This window comes from Mustela erminea, chromosome 5, assembly GCF_009829155.1.
Source record: "Mustela erminea isolate mMusErm1 chromosome 5, mMusErm1.Pri, whole genome shotgun sequence".
NCBI classification, from domain to species: Eukaryota; Metazoa; Chordata; class Mammalia; order Carnivora; family Mustelidae; genus Mustela; species Mustela erminea.
In genome coordinates this window covers 39,026,724-39,045,887 of record NC_045618.1, presented here as the reverse complement: position 1 = coordinate 39,045,887, position 19,164 = coordinate 39,026,724, and the positions used below count along the sequence as shown (strand labels likewise).

General features: G+C 34.3%; 1 protein-coding gene across 5 annotated transcripts in view; it reads right to left on the bottom strand.

Annotated features, from left to right (window-relative positions):
- Window positions 1–19,164, bottom strand: part of TCF12 (transcription factor 12) — a 385,779-nt gene that overhangs the window by 100,553 nt on the left and 266,062 nt on the right. For all 5 annotated transcript variants that reach the window (XM_032341444.1, XM_032341446.1, XM_032341445.1 and 2 more), the window contains one exon: window positions 13,728–13,792. In XM_032341444.1, coding sequence (XP_032197335.1) covers window positions 13,728–13,792 — 65 coding nt within the window. The remainder of the gene's footprint in view (window positions 1–13,727; window positions 13,793–19,164) is intronic.

Below are 19,164 nucleotides of genomic sequence, written 5' to 3'. Positions count from 1 at the left end.
CTGGTCTCTAACCTGAGCTGAATCATCAACACCTCTTGGAAAGCCTTTTACTTGTCATGAGAGAGCCCACAGACTTGCAAGAATATTTTCAGGTATTTTATTTCAATAAAACAACATATGCTCTAATCTCTCTAATACAAAAATCTCAGTAAAGTGTATGTCTAGCCTATGCTTGAATACATTCAGTGAGAAGAAAGTCACTATCCACCAAAGCTGACTATTCCATCCTCTATATTATGAAAACATTCCTTCTTACATTAAGTTAAAATCAGGATTGCTAACGCCTACCCATCATCCAAAGTTTTAACCTTAGAAGTTATAGAACAAGCCAAATTATGCTTCAGATATTTCAAGATGCTTCTCATAAAAATCTTCTTAAACGTAGACAGCCCTCAGTCCTTCAATCACTTCCCATACGCTAGAGTTGCAAACTACTTTATCTGCAAGTTCTCCAAGTCAGTTTTAGTTTACTTAATCCCGTTTTGAAATGCATATGCTCAGAATGGTATACAGTATCAACTTCCTTATTCTAAATAATATGTTTCTAGTAATTCAGCCTAAAACTAAAGTCCTTACTATTAGGCTTGCTGTTATGAAGAAATATCCAAATTGTTCTTTAAAACACTAGCTTAATTAAACCTCTTGGGGAAATAGCAGGTCAATACAGGATTGGCCACATATGAAAGCCACTGATTCTCTTGTCAGAAACACTACTTGTGTAGGAAAAATTTGTGTTTTGATGGAAAATTATGCATTACGTGGAGTAGGGTTAGTTCTGTAACTATTCAACTCTTATCTCTGCAGCAAGAAAGAAGCCATAGTCAATATGTAAATGAATGGGAATGGCTATGTTCTAATAAAACCATTTACCAAAAAAATGGGGGTGGGAACCTTTGGCTGATAGCCATAAATTCGCTGACCCCTACTCCAGAACACAACTTTCTGGATTTTATGGGAGCTACTTTACAACTCTGTAAATTGTAGGTAACTGATAGCAATGTAAAATAATTCTTACCTACAGACCCGTAAAGACATTCTTTTCAGTGAAGGGATGAACAACTATTCTCCACTCTTAATACCTCTACTACCCTGCTCTAAAGGAGAAAAAAAAGTTTGGCCTACATTTGAACATTAATTTCTATAATTTTAAAAATTTATTAAATGTTTGCTATTGAATTATAATTGACATATGTTTTAGTATAGTTTCAGGTATACAATAGGTTTACATAGTGATTTCACAATTCTATATATTACACAACACTCACCATGATAAGTGTAGTTTTCATTTGTTACCATGTAACGTTATTACAATATTACTGACTGGAAGTATTCTCTATGTTGTACTTTTTATCTCCATGACATTTATTTTGTAACTGAAAGTTAGCATATCTTAATTTCCTTCACCTATTTCATTCACCACCCCCCCCACCTCTGGCAACTATCAGTTTGTTCTCTGTATTTATGAGTCTTTTTCTTCTTTTGTTGTTTTGTTTCTTTTTTAGTCATTTCCATAATTTTGATCTATGACTGTACTTGTTTTTGGATTCTCTTTTGAACTGGTTTAGACACCTTACAAATTTCTTCACTGATGAGATAAAATCTATATACATACTCAGTTTTTATCTGGAGGAGAGTCATGAATTTACATATTTTAATAAATCGATCTTTTAACACATGGAATGTGCTGTTCTAGGATAACTAAGATCTGTCTAAACTACCCCTTATTCCACTGTTCATGCTCATGTTCTAGAGCAATTAGGCCATCTCAAATAGTTTCCTTGGGTCCAGTTTGTAAATTCTCTTGTATATCTGGAACCAAAATTTAACTTTTCTAAGAAACACCTGTATTTTTTATCCTGCCATGTGTGCAACCTGCAACCCTTACAGGATAAAAGTCTTTGGGGTTAAGCATTCAAGCAACATTCTTATAATTCAAACACCTCACACCAATCCTCAAAACAAGTATTTCATTCAAAACAAACTAAAATGTTACTATTCCTAGAATACACACTCACTTTTTTATTCATTCAAAGTACATTCATTCAAAAGGTATCCATTGATACTTCAATTTGTCAGGCAAAAAGTAGCTGATGAAAATAAAACAAACAGCCATTGACCCTGCCCTCACAAAGCTCAAAGTTTCAGCGGGAGAAAATTAAGGAAGCATCTACAAAAGGTGTTGAATATTATTACTTCTATTCATATTGGTCATATGTTCTCTCTCCCTAAGATGTCTTCCTCTCTACTTGGTCAAATTTCACCCATTCTCCAAGATTTTAGAGTTGTACGCTTCCTTTGCAAAATCTTCTCTGTATCAAAAATCACATTAATTTCACTCTCCATTTTTTTTTTTCCTCTTCTGAGTTCTAACTCACATCTGTGCCACTTTCTTGAGATTTACTACAAATTATCTTATCATTCTAATAAATTTTCTGTGTGTACAGAGCTAGTGTCCCCCATCTAGAATGTAAGCTTCTTGAGGACTGATGCTAAATCTTTTATTCTGTTGCCTGGTCCAGATCCTTATACATGGTAAAACAAGAAAATTCTTGTTGATTCCTTATCTCTTAATCAAGTCTTATAGTGTGTGAAGCCCTTTCCTTGATATTTTTCGCCCACTAAGAAGGAGAGAAAAAATGAAACATTTAAATTGTAAGTGATTTGGTTTGCTTAAAATGGAAGTTGCAATAGATTTTTTAAAAATTGGGAATGCAGTTAATTATTAAGGGCATAACAGTTCTTAAATAATAGAGGATTCTTATTAAAAATAAAGAACACTAAAAATGCTAAAATCTGGCCAATAAAATGTTAAAATGCAATGAACACATTATGCAGTGGAATATGGATCTGTAATTAGTATTATGTAATCTGTGCAAAACACCCATTATTTGATTAAAGGAGTTTTGAAATAAAGTAAATCACTTAAGGAATTTATTTTAAATGTATAAAAATTTATAAAAAAAGACCTCAAACCAAACGAAATCTAAAGATGAAACAATTAGGATTACTAATACTTTATTACTTTAAAGCACATTAAACGTTCTGTGTTAACTTAATTTTATGAGTAAAAGCAGTGATAGGGTTCAGGATATACCACCTCCAAACATGGTACCTTGCCATATTGAATATTTTAAGGTGAGGAGTTTGAGAAAGTGCCAGGAGCGAGAAGGTCATTTTAAGTGTCCCCTCCCAGGGCCTATTTCCCTAAAATAGACCATAATAACCTCACGTGAGAGATGCCATTCCTATGCCAAGAGGAAAGGAACATCCTATATCCAAAGACAAAGGGATGTAAAAAAAAATCCTAAGAAATAGGCCTTATGAAAATTTCCCCTAGTTTACTACAGTTACCTCATATTCCTTAATCTGTTCATATTCTTCCATGACTATCCACTCTGCATCAAACCTAGCATAAATATAACTAAGTCTGTGTCTTCGCCTTCATATCCTTATGAAGACTCTCCTAAAACTTACATTAAATAAACCTGTATGCTTTTCTCCTGTTAATCGGTCTTTGTCAGTCTCCTTTTCAGATCCAGAGAGGAAACTTAAGAGGGTTGAGGAAAACTTTTCTCCCCTATGGGCAGTAAGATTTTCTCATGTTCTTATGGATATCTTAGGCTAGGTAATTATTCCACAGGCCTCATCCTTTAGGGGTTTCTCTAAATATACTGTCAGAAATCACCTCATCAAGCAACACAGTTAAACTCCAGAACTATTTGTTCTTACTGGCTAAGGTAAATAGTCCTCCTTAGGAAAGCAGCCTTATGGGGAGGAGGGGGAGGCAGGAGAAAGAAAAAGAGAAATAGCCACACCACAAGAATCTTTTATTAAGCAACTTGTAGTCCTAAAAATGATTCTGTTCTTGAAATTACCATGGAATTATACAAATCCACAAGGACTGGTAATTTGTTCATCCACTGCACTTAAACTTCCTGCCATGAAGAGAAAACCCACAGAAGCGTTGGGTGACCTTATTATATACTTGTAGATTTCTTTCTATATCCTGGATACCAGTTCTTCGTCAGATAGGTTTTGTAAGTATTGACTCCCAGATGTGGCTGTCAACTCATTTTTTTTTTTTAAATTTGAGGCCTTTTTATAAGCTTTTAATTTTGATTAAGTCTAATTTATCATTCTTCTCTTTCGTGGTTTTTAAATTTTTGTATTCAGTGTAAGAAAGCTTTGCTTACTTACTCCCAAATTGAGGAGATAATTCTCATGTTTTGTTCTTAAAACTTTGTAGTTGTAGCTTTTATATTTAGGTCTAGGAGCCATCTTGAATAATTTTTGTTTAGTGTGAGAGGACTGACAATCATTATCTGTCCACATGATTATCTATTTGTATTACATTTTTCACAAAAGCAAAAACAAAAACATCCTTTCCTTTCTCCAGTGGACTACTTTGGCTGAAAATCAAATTAACTATATAAAGCGTCGGTGTACTTCTGGGCTGTATTCTGTTCCAGTGTTCTATTTCTCAGTCAGGCCAGTACTATGCTGCCTAAGTACCACAACTGTGTATCAGGTGTTAAACTCAGGTAGAATACATTCTCTAGCAGTGCTCTTCACTCTTCATTTTTTAAAAACTAAGCTATTACTTACATACAATAAAATGTTCAGATCTTAAGTGAACTACTCCATCAGTTTTGATGAATGCATATCAAGACAGACATTTCTATTACATCAGCAATGGGGTCCCTTTATAGAAGAACCTTCCTATTGGCAACCACTGATTTGATTTTTATCAACACAGGATAGCTCTGCCTATTACAGACGTTCTATTAGTGGAGCCATACAGTATTTTTGAGATGTGGCCTGTTTTTAGCACAGCATTATCGAGATCATTAGATCATTCCATTTTATTGCTGAATGCCATTTAGTGTATGAACATGATACAGTTCATTTATCCATTATCCTCGATGAACATCTGTGTTTCCAGTTTTAGGCTAAAGTGAGTAAAAGTGTTACAAACATTTTTGAGAAAAAAGCTTTTTGTGAACGATATTTCACTTGGATAAATACCTGGGAGTAAACTGCTGAGTCGTGGGGCTGATACATGTTTAACTTTGTAAGAAACTGCCAGTTTTCGGGGCACCTGGGTGGCTCAGTGGGTTAAAGCCTCTACCTTCGGCTCAGGTCATGATCCCACGGTTCTGGGATCAAGCCCCGCATCGGGCTCTCTGCTCAGCGGGGAGCCTGCTTCCTCCTCTCTCTCTGCCTGCCTCTCTGCCTACTTGTGATTTCTGTCTGTCAAATAAATGAATAAAATCTTTAAGAAAAAAAAAAAAAAAAAAGAAACTGCCAGTTTTCTAAAGTCATTATACCATTTTACAGTCCCACCAATAATGCATCATCTTTTTGATTTTAGCTATTCTGGGTAGTTGTATACTGGTTTTAATTTTCATGTGTCTAACAGCTAATAATGTGGAACCTGTAACGTGCTGATTATCCATTTGTATTTTTCTTTTTTTTTTTGTTAAGATTTTGTTTATTTATTTTTGAGAGAGAGAGAGTGAGTGGGAAGGAAAGGGAGATAGAATCTGAAGCAGGTTCTGTGCTCAGCACATGCCCCCTGCAGGGGACATGATCCCGCAAGGGTGAGATCATGACCTGAGCCAAAACCAAGGCTCACCCCATTTGCATATTTTATGTGAAGTGTCTCTTCAAGTGTTTTGCCTATTCATTTATTTACTTTTAAAGCTGGGTCCCCACCCAATGTGGAGTCCAATGCAGCACTTAAACTCATGACCCTGAGATCAATACCGGAGCTGTAATCAAGAGTCAGATGTTTAAATGACTGAGCGAACCAGGTGCCCCATGTTTTGCCTATTTAAAGGAAGGTGGGTTGCTTGTATTTTATTAATGAGTTATCAGGGATCATTTTATTTGTCAGATATATGGGTTGCAAATACCTTCTCCCAATCTGTGGCTTCTCTTTTCATTTCCACAAATTTTTACTTTTTGAAAAAAGATTTTATTTATTTATTTGAGAGAGGGAGAGAGAGGGCCCGGGATTCTGGAATCATGACCTGAGCTGAAGGTAAGACACTTAACCGACTGAGCCACCTAGGTGCCCCTTTAGTATCGATTTAGTTCAATTTATCAGTTTTTCTTTCATGTTTGATGCTTTTATTATGTGTTCCCTATGAAATTTTGTTTACCTGTATGTGGCAAAGATACTCATCTATTTTTTTCCCAGCAGCTTTATTACTTTAGCTTTCATATTTAAGTCCATTATCTATCTCAAATTTGTTTGTGTATGGTATAAGGTAAGGTTTTAAGTTCTTTTCTTTCTTTCCATACTGATAATTCAGTTGTTCAGCACTGTGCACTAGAGATTTTTTTTTTCCTCACTGAGTTGCTAGGTTGCTCTTACCAAATATCATTTAGCATAAAGGTGTGAGTCCTTTTCTGAATTCTATTCTGTTCATGATCTGTCAGTCTTTATACTATGCCATCCTGATTAGTATTGCTTTATACTAAGTCTTGAAATGAGGTATAAAGTAAGTCCTTTCTCCTTTCTTTCTGGATTGTTTTGGCACTTCTTAATCCTATGCCTTTTTCCATTAACTTTTATTTTTGTGTTAACTTCCCCCAAACTTTTTATTTAAAATTTAGTTAGTTAACACATAGGGCAATATTGGTTCCAGGAGCATAATTCAGTGGTTCATACAACACCCCGTGCTCGTCATAACAAGTGCCCTCCTTAATTCCCACTACCCATCTAACCCATCCCCTACCTTCTTCCATTACTCCTCAGTTTGTTCTTTATCATTAAGAGTCTCTTATGGTTGGTTTCCCTCTCTTGATTTTTAATCCCCTTGCCATATGTTCATATTTTCTTTCTTGAATTCCACAAATAAGTAAAATCATGTGCTATTTGTCTTTCTCTGGCTGACATATTTCACTTAGCATAATACACTCTAGCTCCATCCACAGCACTGCAATGACAAGATTTCCTTCTTTTTGATGACTGAATAATATTCCACTGTTTATATAAATCTTCTTTATTCATTCATCAGTAAGGACATCTGGGCTCTCTTCATAGTTTGGCTATTGTTTATAATGCTACTATAAACATTAGGGTGTGTACACCCCTTTGAATCTGTATTTGTATTCTTTGGGTAAATACCTAGAAGTATAACTGCTGGATCATAGGGCAGTTCTATTTTTAACTTTTTGAGGAAACTTCATATTGTTCTCCAGAGTGGCTGCACTAGTTGCATTCCCACCAACAGTTTAAGAGGGTTCCCCTTTCTCTGCATCCTGGCTAACACCTGTTGTTTCTTATGTTAATTTTAGCCATTCTGACAGGTGTGAGGTGGTATTCTTATCATGGTTTTGATTTGTATTTGTATTTCACTGATGATGAGTGACGTTGAGCATCTTTTCATGTGCCTGTTAGCACATAATAATCTTGTCAATGTCTAAAAAAAAGTCTGCTAGAATCCTGATTGGGACTACATTAAATCTATAGCCTAATGGAACGGACATCTAAATGATACTGAGCTTTCCAATTCATATCTATTATATTTTATCTATTTATATATCTATTTATTTAGATCCTCTTTGGTTTACCAGCAATATTTTACAGTTTTCACTGTTGAAGTCTTACAATCTTTTGCTAAATGTATACCTCAGTATGCTTTCTGATGTAACTACAAATAGTACTTTTTGTTAATTTCATTTTCTAATTGTTCATTGTTGGTGTGTAGAAATACAATTAATTTTTAGATTGACTTTATATCCTGTGAAAAAGTTAAAGGTTTATCAGTTCTGGAAGTTTTCATGATGATTCATTCAGATTTCCCATGTACACAAACATGTCATCTGCAAATTCAGCTTAATTTATTCCTTTTCCAATTGTGTCTTTTTTTTTTTCCTTGCCTTATTATACTAGCACATAAAGTTCAAGTAATAAGAATTGAAATTCTTATCTGGTTCCTAATATGGGGGGACATTTAGTTTTTCACCAATAAATATGCTGTTAGAGATCTTTCATATGTCTTTTATCAAACTGAGGAAGCTGCTTTCTATGGTTAGTTTGTTGTGAGGTTTTATCATGAATATTTCATTTTTGTTGTATACCTTTTCTACATCTATGGAAATGATCACATTGTATTTCTCCTCTCTTCTGTTGTGTCGAACTAAACTGACCAATTTTCAAATGTTCAGCCAAACTTATGTGTGCAGTTTTATTGCTCATCTCGTAAAATGACCTGTAAAGTGTTTTCTCCTCTCTATTTTCTAAAATAGTTTGTATAAGATTGGTATTTTTTTCCCTGAACATTTAAAAAAATTCACCAATGAAACCATGACTCTCAAGCTTTTTTTTATGGGTTTTCTCTCACAATTTTTCATGCCCCCCACATTTCTTTCTTATTTTACTTTAATTCCAGTATAGTTAACACACAGTGTTATATTAATTTCAGGTGTACAATATAGTGATTCAATAATTCCATACATTACCTGGTGCTCATCACTCTTTGTAAAGAATTTATGAAATGAATTTATTTTCACCAATAGATGCACAGCAATTCAGACTTTCTGTTTTATCTTGTCCCTTTGGCAAGTATTCCTCAAGAAATTTATTTCACCTAAGTTTTCAAACTTATTCCCAATATCTCTCTTTTTTTTTCAACTGATTTTTTTTTTAACATTTTATTTATTTGACAGAGAGAAATCACAACTAGGCAGAGAAGCAGGCAGAGAGAGAGGAGGAAGCAGGCTTCCTGCTGAGCAGAGAGCTCAATGATGCGGGGCTCGATCCCAGGACCCTGGGATCATGACCTGAGCCTAACGCAGAGGCTTTAACCCACAGAGCCACCCAGGCGCCCCTCCCCAATATTTCTTTATCATCTTTTTCATGTATATATGGTTTACAATGATAACCTCCTTTCTATTCCAGATATTGGTAAACTCTGTTCTTTCCCCTTCTTCCCTTTCCCACTTTGTCTTAATCAGTCTAGCTAGAAGGTATTAATCGTTTAAAATTTTATTTATTTATTTATTTTTAAAAGATTTTATTTATTTATTTGACAGAGAGAGGGGAAGCAGGCTCCCAGCTGAGCAGAGAGCCTGATGCGGGGCTCGATCCCAGGACCCTGAGATCATGACCTGACCCAAAGGCAGAGGCTTAACCCACTGAGCCACCCAGGCACCCCTTAACTTTTTTTTAAAAAGATTTTATTTAGGAAGAGACACACAGAGAGAGGAAACATAAGCAGGGGGGGAGGGACAGGGAGAAGCAGGCTCCCTGCTGAGCAGAGACCACCCCCCCGGCAATGTGGGGCTCAATCCCATGACCCTAGGATCATGACCTGAGCCGAAGGCAGACGCTTAATGACTGAGCCACCAGGCAGCCCTAGTAGTTATTAATTTTATGGATCTTTTAAAATAACCAAATTCTGGTTTTGTTGCTTGTTCTATTAATTCTGTAATATTACACTGATTCCTGCTCTTATCTGTATGATTTTCACCCTTCTATTTATTTTGTGCTTCATTTTCTAGCTTCTTAGGGCAGAACCTCAGGCTATATAATTCAGATCTTTTTTTTTTTTTTTAAAAATATAAGCACTTAAAGCTATACCTTTTCTTCTAGGCACTGTTTTAGCTGCACCAACAGATTCTGCTATATCCTATTTCACTATAATTCAGTTAGAGATAGTTTCTAAATTCCCTTCTAATTTTTTAAAACCACAGATTATTTATGTATGGGTTGTTTATTTTTCAAATATTTGGTGTTTTCTTAAGTATCTTACTAACTTCTAATTTAGTTTGCTTTTGGTCACACAATACACTGTAGGATTTAAAATCTTTTCAATTTATTGACACCAGTTTTATGGATTAGCACATGATTCAATCCTGCTGAACAGAACATATACCCTCAAAATGAATGTATATTCTTCATTTGTTGGGAACAGTTTTGTAAATATTAATAAGGTCAAGGTAGTTGACAGTAAATGAACTAAGTTTTTTGTCTAGTTATTTTGTCAATTGCTAAGAGAGATAGTCAAACATTTAACTATAGTTTTGTATTTACTTCTCTCTTGAATTCTGTCAATATTTCCTTCATTTATTTTAAAGCTCTTGGGTTATTTACCTAAAGTTATTATCATTATGTATCATTTGTTATATCTTCCTGATATATTGACACTTTCATAATTTTCTCATTATCAAATGTCTGTATATAGTGAGACTGGTTATAATGAGAAAAGAGGATGATTAATAAGCAAATGGTATGGGTAAATTTCCAAATAACTAAGTGCTACCTGAATTTAAAGTTGTCATTTCCTAAAGCATATAATACCTAAATGCTGATGAAACTTAAATCTCCTCGGAAAAAAAAAAAAAAAAAACAAGACCCTGCCTCTTCTGGGTTTGAACACTTGGGAGAAAAACTTACATAAACTACTTGAATACATACTTGTTTTACAGGTATCAGTGAAAAACTTGTAATGATAAAAGGATTTTTCACATCATGGTGCAGTATTATACCTATAGTTAATAATGATGTTGGCTTCTATGTTCTGTGTCGAGTCAATTAAAAAAATTTGATTGCAGAATGATCTATCAGTGTTTCCAGTAATACCACTACACCAGTTTCCTTTTAATGGCTCATCAGTTATGGGATTGCCATGAAAGTAATATGAGGAGACTCATTTAGCAACATATTATTACATCATCTTAACATGAAGTAAGGCCCATCAGGCATTATTAAATTAGAATGAATTTTGTAGAATGTCAGCAGCATTTTATGTACATTAATAGGAGAGTCAATGTTCCTTTGGGAATTATGTTGAAGAGAAATGGTTTCAAAGTGGTGTTTGGATAGAATTTTGCAGTCACTGTTTACATTTCCTTCTATTATCATTGTGTGGTTAAGATTTTTGTGTCACTTGTGAACACGTAAGACAAAATGGCAGCCAATTTGATGTTTTAGTGTATTGTTTTCTCTGACCCCTGATAACAAATACTGTTTGGAATACTGGTTTTTCTTTGAATAGGAGTTATACGTCTTTTTTTAACTCTTGAATATCCTGAGTTTACTATTTAGGTCTCAAATCAGCTGGTGCCATCCATTATTTTGTCTAGTAACTGCAGCACAGTGAGAGCTAAGTAACAATAATAAATAGCAAAGCCATTGTTCCTTTCACAGTGAGGAATTCTTTTACTTGTTTTAAGAGCCTTCCTATCTTCACTGATGCCATCTGTCTTTGTTGCCATAAAACCTCTCCTCTGTGCTGAATTTTGGGCTTCCTCTTTGGGGCTCATGCACTGGTTCTGTGAATACTTTACAAATAAATCTTTCCCTCATTTGAATACCTTTACATTTCTTGCAATAACAATACTGTTATTTTACATTTCATATATCCCGGTAACATTGTTTCTCTTTTCCACAGGCCAACCTGATCTCTCCAAAATGTTATAAACAATTGTTAAACAGTGATCTTACGGTTTCTTTCTTTTTTATACTCCATAGATGCTTATATTTGGCATATACAGAAGAACTGGTTTTTTCAAAGCATAATCCCCAACACATGTGAATTAGCATCACCTGGGGCACTTGTTTAAAATATAAATTCCCAGGTCCCTCCTCATCCAAACAAATTAAAATGAAAGGGTAGTAAGGGGACAGACCTGGAACCTGATACTGTTATGCTGCAGTATAGTTATATCATAGTTAAAAGTATCAACCCTGTGTTTAGAAAGTTTACCACTTGCTAGATGCATACTCTTGAGCAAATTACTTAATACCTCTGGAGAGCATCCATTTCCAATCTGAGAAATGGGTATTGTTAAAGGGATTAAATGTGATCATGTTTAATTCAATGCCTGGCTCCGTTCTCAGTAAATGGGTGCAATTGTTATTATAGTGTTATGTACCTAGGTTTAAAAAAAATGTTTTCTGTGTATGAGAATTAAAACTAGTATTGTACATCTCAAATTAATATAACACTGTATGTTAATTATACTGGATTTAAAAAAACAAAAGTCCTGAGAAGAAAGGAATTAAATCTGGTATAAACACATATTAATCTTTGGAAAAACTGTTAAGATTTGTCTTCTCAAAACTTGAGAATTATATAAATAGAGCTTACCACTAATCCTAACTAAATAGCAATACTTTTGCCAAGGGAGTATAAAAAATGTTAAGTGGAAACTCATTAATATAAGCATTAGCTGATATATTAGATGCAGCTGTATTTTCTAAGAGCTTACAACCGTTTCCCCCTCAAATTGAGCAATAGTATTAACAATAGAACGGTGGCTCTCAAATCTTTTGGTCTCTTAAAAATAATATTAAGGATTCAAAATGGCTTCTGTGAAGTTTATTGCAGGAATGCAAGGATGATTTAACATACCAAAAAAAATCACTGCAAGTTACCCTATTATATAATACCACTACTGGGCACTGTTTCAACTCATCCTCTGCTCCAGCATTTATCCATGTGCGCTCTTACATGCATGCACTGTCCACGTACAACACTTCCCAATCTATGTACAAAGGATGGAGAGAATAAGAGGAAAGAACCACTCGAGTTGTGAATTACTGGCCTGTGATGGGGTTGTGCCAAGGATATTCTCTCATTTCCTAAAGCCAAGTGAGAACTCCAAGAGATTCAATACAGGACACTTCATGGAATAAAATAATGACCTTTCCTGATAAAACTGGGAATGTAACGACTTGAACCAACAATACAAAAAACATCCCCCAGAACACAAAATAGCTTTTGTTTTGTAGGTTATATGAATGGAAAAAAAATTAAATACGGATTTATTTTGTAAAATGCTTCCGGGAGTACATGGAATTTAAACCTTCATTATATATAACTTTATAGGTCTTCATAGACCTATAAAGTAGGATGAAACAAAACTGCTAATTCTATTTTTCAAATGAGGAAATCAATGCAGAGATGGAATTGAAGGTTAAATGGCTTGTCTTAGGACCATTGGCCAGTAACTTGTAAAGATGGGATTTGAACCTAGGTCTTCTGTTTTTACAGGATAATTTTAATATTACAGGATATATATTAAATGTAGTAGTACTATTAGAATGAGAATCTAAAATTAGGGCAGACCTCATGAAAAGCATATAGACAGCAGAAAACATATTTCATATATTCTGCCCTCCTCTTCTTTTTGGCTTGGTTCTGATGGGAATCTAGAGGTGAACTGAGTGTTCAGGATTCTCTCTAAAGATATGGGGAAATAAGCAGAAAAGATGGCCATCAGTAAAAATACTACATGCTAAGGATTATGGAAAAACTGAAACAACATTTCCAAGTCAAAGAGACTTCTGAAAGCCTAAAGAATTGGTTAGGGTGTAGGACAGAAATGAAAACACTTAGAACATTAGTAAGTTTAACATTACAGGATAGTAAAGCTACACAGAGCAATCATATGTTCTTCATGTAATATATTAGCAGCCCTGATCTTCTTATGAGGAAATATGCAAAAATCATTTTCAGAAAGGCTATAAGAATTTTGGAAAGGGAGAGGAAGGTAATTGTTGCTTCTACAGAAAGACAATGGTGAATTGGGGAAGAGAAATCATTTTAAAAGAGGGAAAAGAAAATATCTTTAGTTACTAAAATCTTACCACATTAAGTTACACATTAAAGTCACAGATAATGCTGAAATTGGATAAATTCCTACCTCTTCTATCAAAGCTTTTATTTATGTATTAAAAATGACCTAATTTTTGTATTTATTAAACTTACCTGACAGCCTGGTAATCCGGTGTCTCTGCTGTACAGGGAAAATGAGCCTCTCTCTGACGTTTTTCCTATAAAACAAAGAAAATATCTGTATACAAAAGTCCTCATTTATTGACAATCAATTCAACCACTAGACCATTCTTAGTAATTACATTGTGATTTGGAAGTACAGAGAACAAATTAGAAACAAGAAGATAAAATCCAATAATTAAAATTTTAAAAACTTACTATCATTCTAGTCAGTTTAACAAATCCTGACACTTTCACTGAATAGCATGTATTTTATTAAATACTTTCTGCTGAAACGCTGAAAATATATTCAAAAGAATGGAAAAGAATAGACATCTAGTCTATTCTATAGTCAACAGTACAATCTACTCTGTAGGGAGAATATTTTCCCTTATTTGCTTCAGACTGAAGATATCTCCTTCTCCTCTCCTCTCTCTCTCTCAGAAATAAAAAGTATAGCTACAGCTCAATTCTCACCCCAGACCTCAGGATAACCATTAGCGAAAGGTTAGTATATATGATTCCCATGTTTATTTTGAAACTTTTAATATAAATTCATGCACCCAAACAATATACATTACTGTTTGTGTTTAATACATTTAAACAGATGGGATTATATAGTAATCCACCCCTTTTGAAATGTGATTTCTATGTAATATGCTTTTGAGATACATATTGATAATAAGCACCTAGTTCATTCATATTTACTGCTATAAAATGTCCCATTATAGAAAAAACCCCACAGTTTCTCTATTCCCTTCCCGAGAAATAGATGGCTCCTAGTTTTTTTGTTTCAGGAAGAATGGTAAAACATGTATCCTCGCACATGTATTATACATACACATAAGACTTTCTCTAGAAAAGACACAGAGAAGTGGAACTGCTGGATTAAAGGATGCACACTTTCAACTTTCTAAGTATTGCCTTACTATTCTCTGAAGTCATCATGTCAATTTACATTCCCAGAAATGTGTAAGAATTCCTTTTGGGACTGTATCTGCAGTTTCAAAATTGGATGGTTAAATGTCAGAAACGGTATGGGCCAGTTCTGGAGGGAAAGTAGATGTCCCACAGTGCTGATACCAACAGCAGTTCTTGCTTACTTGCTTTTCAACATATTGTTCAGTAAATTTACAAATATTATATTGATTTTAACTAAACAGTCTCTAACAGACATGTTGCTCAAAAAGATTTCTGTAAACATCACAGTTTGATGTTAATAACAAAGATGGAGACACAGATAAACGACAATAGCAGAGCTAATTCTTTTTCTCCATTCTGAGGTTAAAAACAGTAAAAATATCATTAAATCTGACAAGTTATCCAAAATAATTAAAACTATTGAGGCTATATGAACTTCCCCCCACACTTGTATATTACACATTGAGATATCAGGCTTATAATTATATAAAAATGTATAGTTTATTGATTTTTAAAACTCCCCGTATAAATGGGATGCTCAAAATTATCTACTGATACAGTGCATAAAATTTAAAAAAACTTGGGAGACACAGGAACTAATATTTGATTATTTTCATTGACATCTACATGCCACAGTGGCTAACTGATATAAAATCTTGGCTGCTCTAAATTTGGCATGTAATGACTCCTTAGATATACAAAATAATCCTTGTAATAACAAAGCTAGTTATTAGAAAATACTGTAATAATTCAAGGTATAATTTCAAAGCCCATTAGGATGTTGTAGCACATGTCTTAAAAAGCACTTATTGGCTATTAGTGATGAAGCACATATTTCAGGGGAAGTAATGCCAACACACAAAAATGCAGATTAATGAGAAAGGGTTAATTAATGTGGTCTATTTGCCTCACTGTCTCACCATAAAGCAGTATGTTCTATTTAAAGAGCTTTAATTTGCTGGGGCGCCTGGGTGGCTCAGTGGGTTAGGGCCTCTGCCTTTGGCTCAGGTCATGGTTCCAGGGTCCTGGGATCGAGCCCCACATCGGGCTCTCTGCTCGGCAGGGAACCTGCTTCCTTCTCTCTCTCTCTCTCTGCCTACCTGTGATCTCTATCTGTCCAAAAAAAAAAAAAAAAAAATTATATATCTTAAAGAGCTTTAATTTGCAACATATACGTATAGAATAAAAAGCAAAAAACCTAACTCTCTAAGGATATATATCTTTCAAGTAAGACTGCTTGTAAGAGTCAAGATGATCTGTGGGGATTTTGGACTCAACCCTTCTCTTGGAGCTATTCCTGTGCCTCATCAAAAGGGATCAGAAATCCTGCTGAACCAAGAAGATGGCAGAGACTGAAGGGAAATGCCAAATTAGAAGGACTGGCAGACAAATTACTAAGGGAAAACAGAACAGCACACATTTATGGTTTGAAGGTATTACTTTATTCATCAAATAAACAAGTTTATGAGATCTCAAAAATCATTTCCAGTACATAGCTAGTTTTTTTTTTTTGGTAAACTAGAAGCCCAGGGCAGGTTTGAACTCATGACCCTGAGATCAAGATCTGACCTGAGACCAAAAGTTGAACGCTTAACTGAGTCACCCAGGCGCCCTTAACGTGTCTTCAATTTTAAGAAAATATCTTAATTATATTGACATTCTAAACAAATACCATAGAGTTAAAAAAAGAGTATATTGGTTTTTCATCACAATATACCATGAACTTACTATTGGCTGAAATACTTAGGCCCTTTCTATCTTGCAAATTCCTCTTCCTGAAACATTAAACAACTAATGAAGACTTAAAGTTAAACAAGTTACGGTCTGTTTTATTTTCACTCAACTAGACCAGAGTAAGAAACATTTCTTTTTTCAAGTGTTCAGGCAGAAAAGGGAACAAAGTAAGAAATCAATATTAGCTCTCTTTTTAATAAAGTACAGCTTTCAAATTCAATTTTAATTATATGTATGGACACTACTTGTTATTTAAGAAAATATTAAGTTTTGGGGCACCTGAGTGAATCAGTGGGTTAAGACTCTGCCTTCGGCTCAGGTCATGATCTCAGGGTCCTGGGATTAAGCCCTGCATTGGGCTTTCTGCTCAGCAGAGAGCTCTCTGTCTGCCACTCTGCCTACTTGTGATCTCTCTATCAAATACATAAAATCTTAAAAAAAAAAAAGAAAGAAAGAAAGAAAGAAAACACAAGTTTTTAAATATACTTTCCTGTGCCTATTAAAATTCCTAGACTTCTTCCTTTCACAAGGATATTCAAACAGAAAACAAAAACTAATTTAACATAAGCTAAAAACATTACAGAGAAAAAGTTTCTTCTGAAATGGGAAGTTGATAGCTTGTTTTAAAAATGATACTTAACCTATTCAAATTAGATTTTGAAATGTGAATACATTTTCATTTCACCTTTCATTTATTAAGAGCTAATTATTTCTGAGGGACTTAGAAATCTGGTTACTCTTTAAATATATAAATATATTAAATATATATTATATATAAATTATATATATAAATAACATATATATTATATTAATATAACATATTAATATATATTAAATATATAAATAATATATAAATATAATAATGTATACTCAGTCTGAGATTTAGAAGACATCTTTTATTCTTTCAAATTACTTTTTAAAAGAACTATTTTCATGAATTAAAATGAATCTCTAAGCCTATTTTATTTCAGGTGTCTGACAACTAACAACTTTGGTTAGTGTATTATGGTTTTCTGCTAAGTATTATAAATGAATGCTATATATAGATAATGTTAATATATGTCAAATGAACATGGTTGAGTAACTGCTAAACAGGTATGTAACTTCCCTTGAATGGTGAGGAATCTAGAGACCAGATCAACTAAAAGAATCAAGATGTTAGCCTAGAGAAGAGAGGATCTGGGAGAAGTGCAGTCTGTATGTTTTAACACTTGCAAAACTATCATGCTAGGAGGGAATCTAGATTATACTGTCAGGTCCTAGGGAAGAGATTGAGCAACAAAGGATAAAAAAAGAGATGCATTCTTATACCTTGTTATGAGAAAGAATGCTCAGAAAACAGAATTTCCAAGAGTAAAATAAAACCTGCGCAGAAAATTATATGGTATTCCTGGTATTCTTATTAGTAAGGATATTTGTGGAACAATTAGCTCTTTTGTTGTGGACTTATTTATTAATGCAGTGGGAGACTTAATACATTTTCGCAACCAAGTTTCTACTAGTAAATCACTGTGAGTTCATGTTTATTGGACAGTTGAATATTGTACAATGAAATGGCCATTCAAGTATATTGTTCACTTTTTTACTCGTGGGTTTTCATTTACTTGTTGATTTGTTGGAGTTCTCTATGTATTTTTGATATAAGAGCTTTTATTATCTCCATATAAATATTTTCTGTAGATTGTCTTTTCACTCTCTTAATTGTGTCTTTTGATAAACAGAAATTCTTCATTTTCATATTGGCTAACTTGTCCCTCCTTTTTTTTGTTGTGTGTACTGTTTTAAATGTTTTTCCAGAGATACCCAATTGACTTAGTATTATTTACTGAAAAGATGCTCTACATCTAAAAAGTATCATCATGACTGCTTGTGAAGAATAAATTATAGAAGAACAAGTGCAGAAGCTATTAGAAGACTACTAAACTACTGAAATAACCCAAATGAATTTGAACACTACTAAAATAATCCAGAAGAATTCTAACAGTAGCTTTAAACTTCCCGTTCACTGAGGCAGGTACTATTAAGCCCCCTTTTCACTAACGAGGAGAAATAACTTGCCCAAGGTCACAGAACTAGTAAGTAGCCCAGAGAACCAGAATGCAGGGCTATCTGATCCCAAATTCTTAAAAAAAATTTTTTTATTAATTTTTTATTTTTGTAATTTCTTTCCAGTGTACCAGAATTCATTGTTTATATACCATACCCAGTGTTCCATGCAATACGTGCCCTCCATAATACCTACCACCAGGCTCACCCAACCTCCCAAACCCGCCCCTTCAAAACCCTCAGATTGTTTTTCAGAGTCCATAGTGTCTCATGGTTCGTCTCCCCCTCCCATTTCCCCCAATTCACTTTTCCTCTCCATCTCCCCATGTCCTCCATGTTATTTCTTATGCTCCACAAGTAAGTGAAACCATGTGATAATTGACTCTCTCTGTTTGACTGATTTCATTCAGCATAATCTCTTCCAGTCCCATCCATGTTGCTACAAAAGTTGGGTATTCATCCTTTCTGATGGAGGCATAATACTCCATTGTGTATATGGACCACATCTTCCTTATCCATTCGTCCATTGAAGGGCATCTTGGTTCTTTCTAGAGTTTGGCAACCGTGGCCATTGCTGCTATGAACATTGGGGTACAGATGGCCCTTCTTTTCACTATGTCTATATCTTTGGGGTAAATACCCAGTAGTGCAACTGCAGGGTCATAGGGAAGCTCTATTTCTTAAGGAAACTCCACACTGTTTTCCAAAGTGGCAAATACCCAGTAGTGCA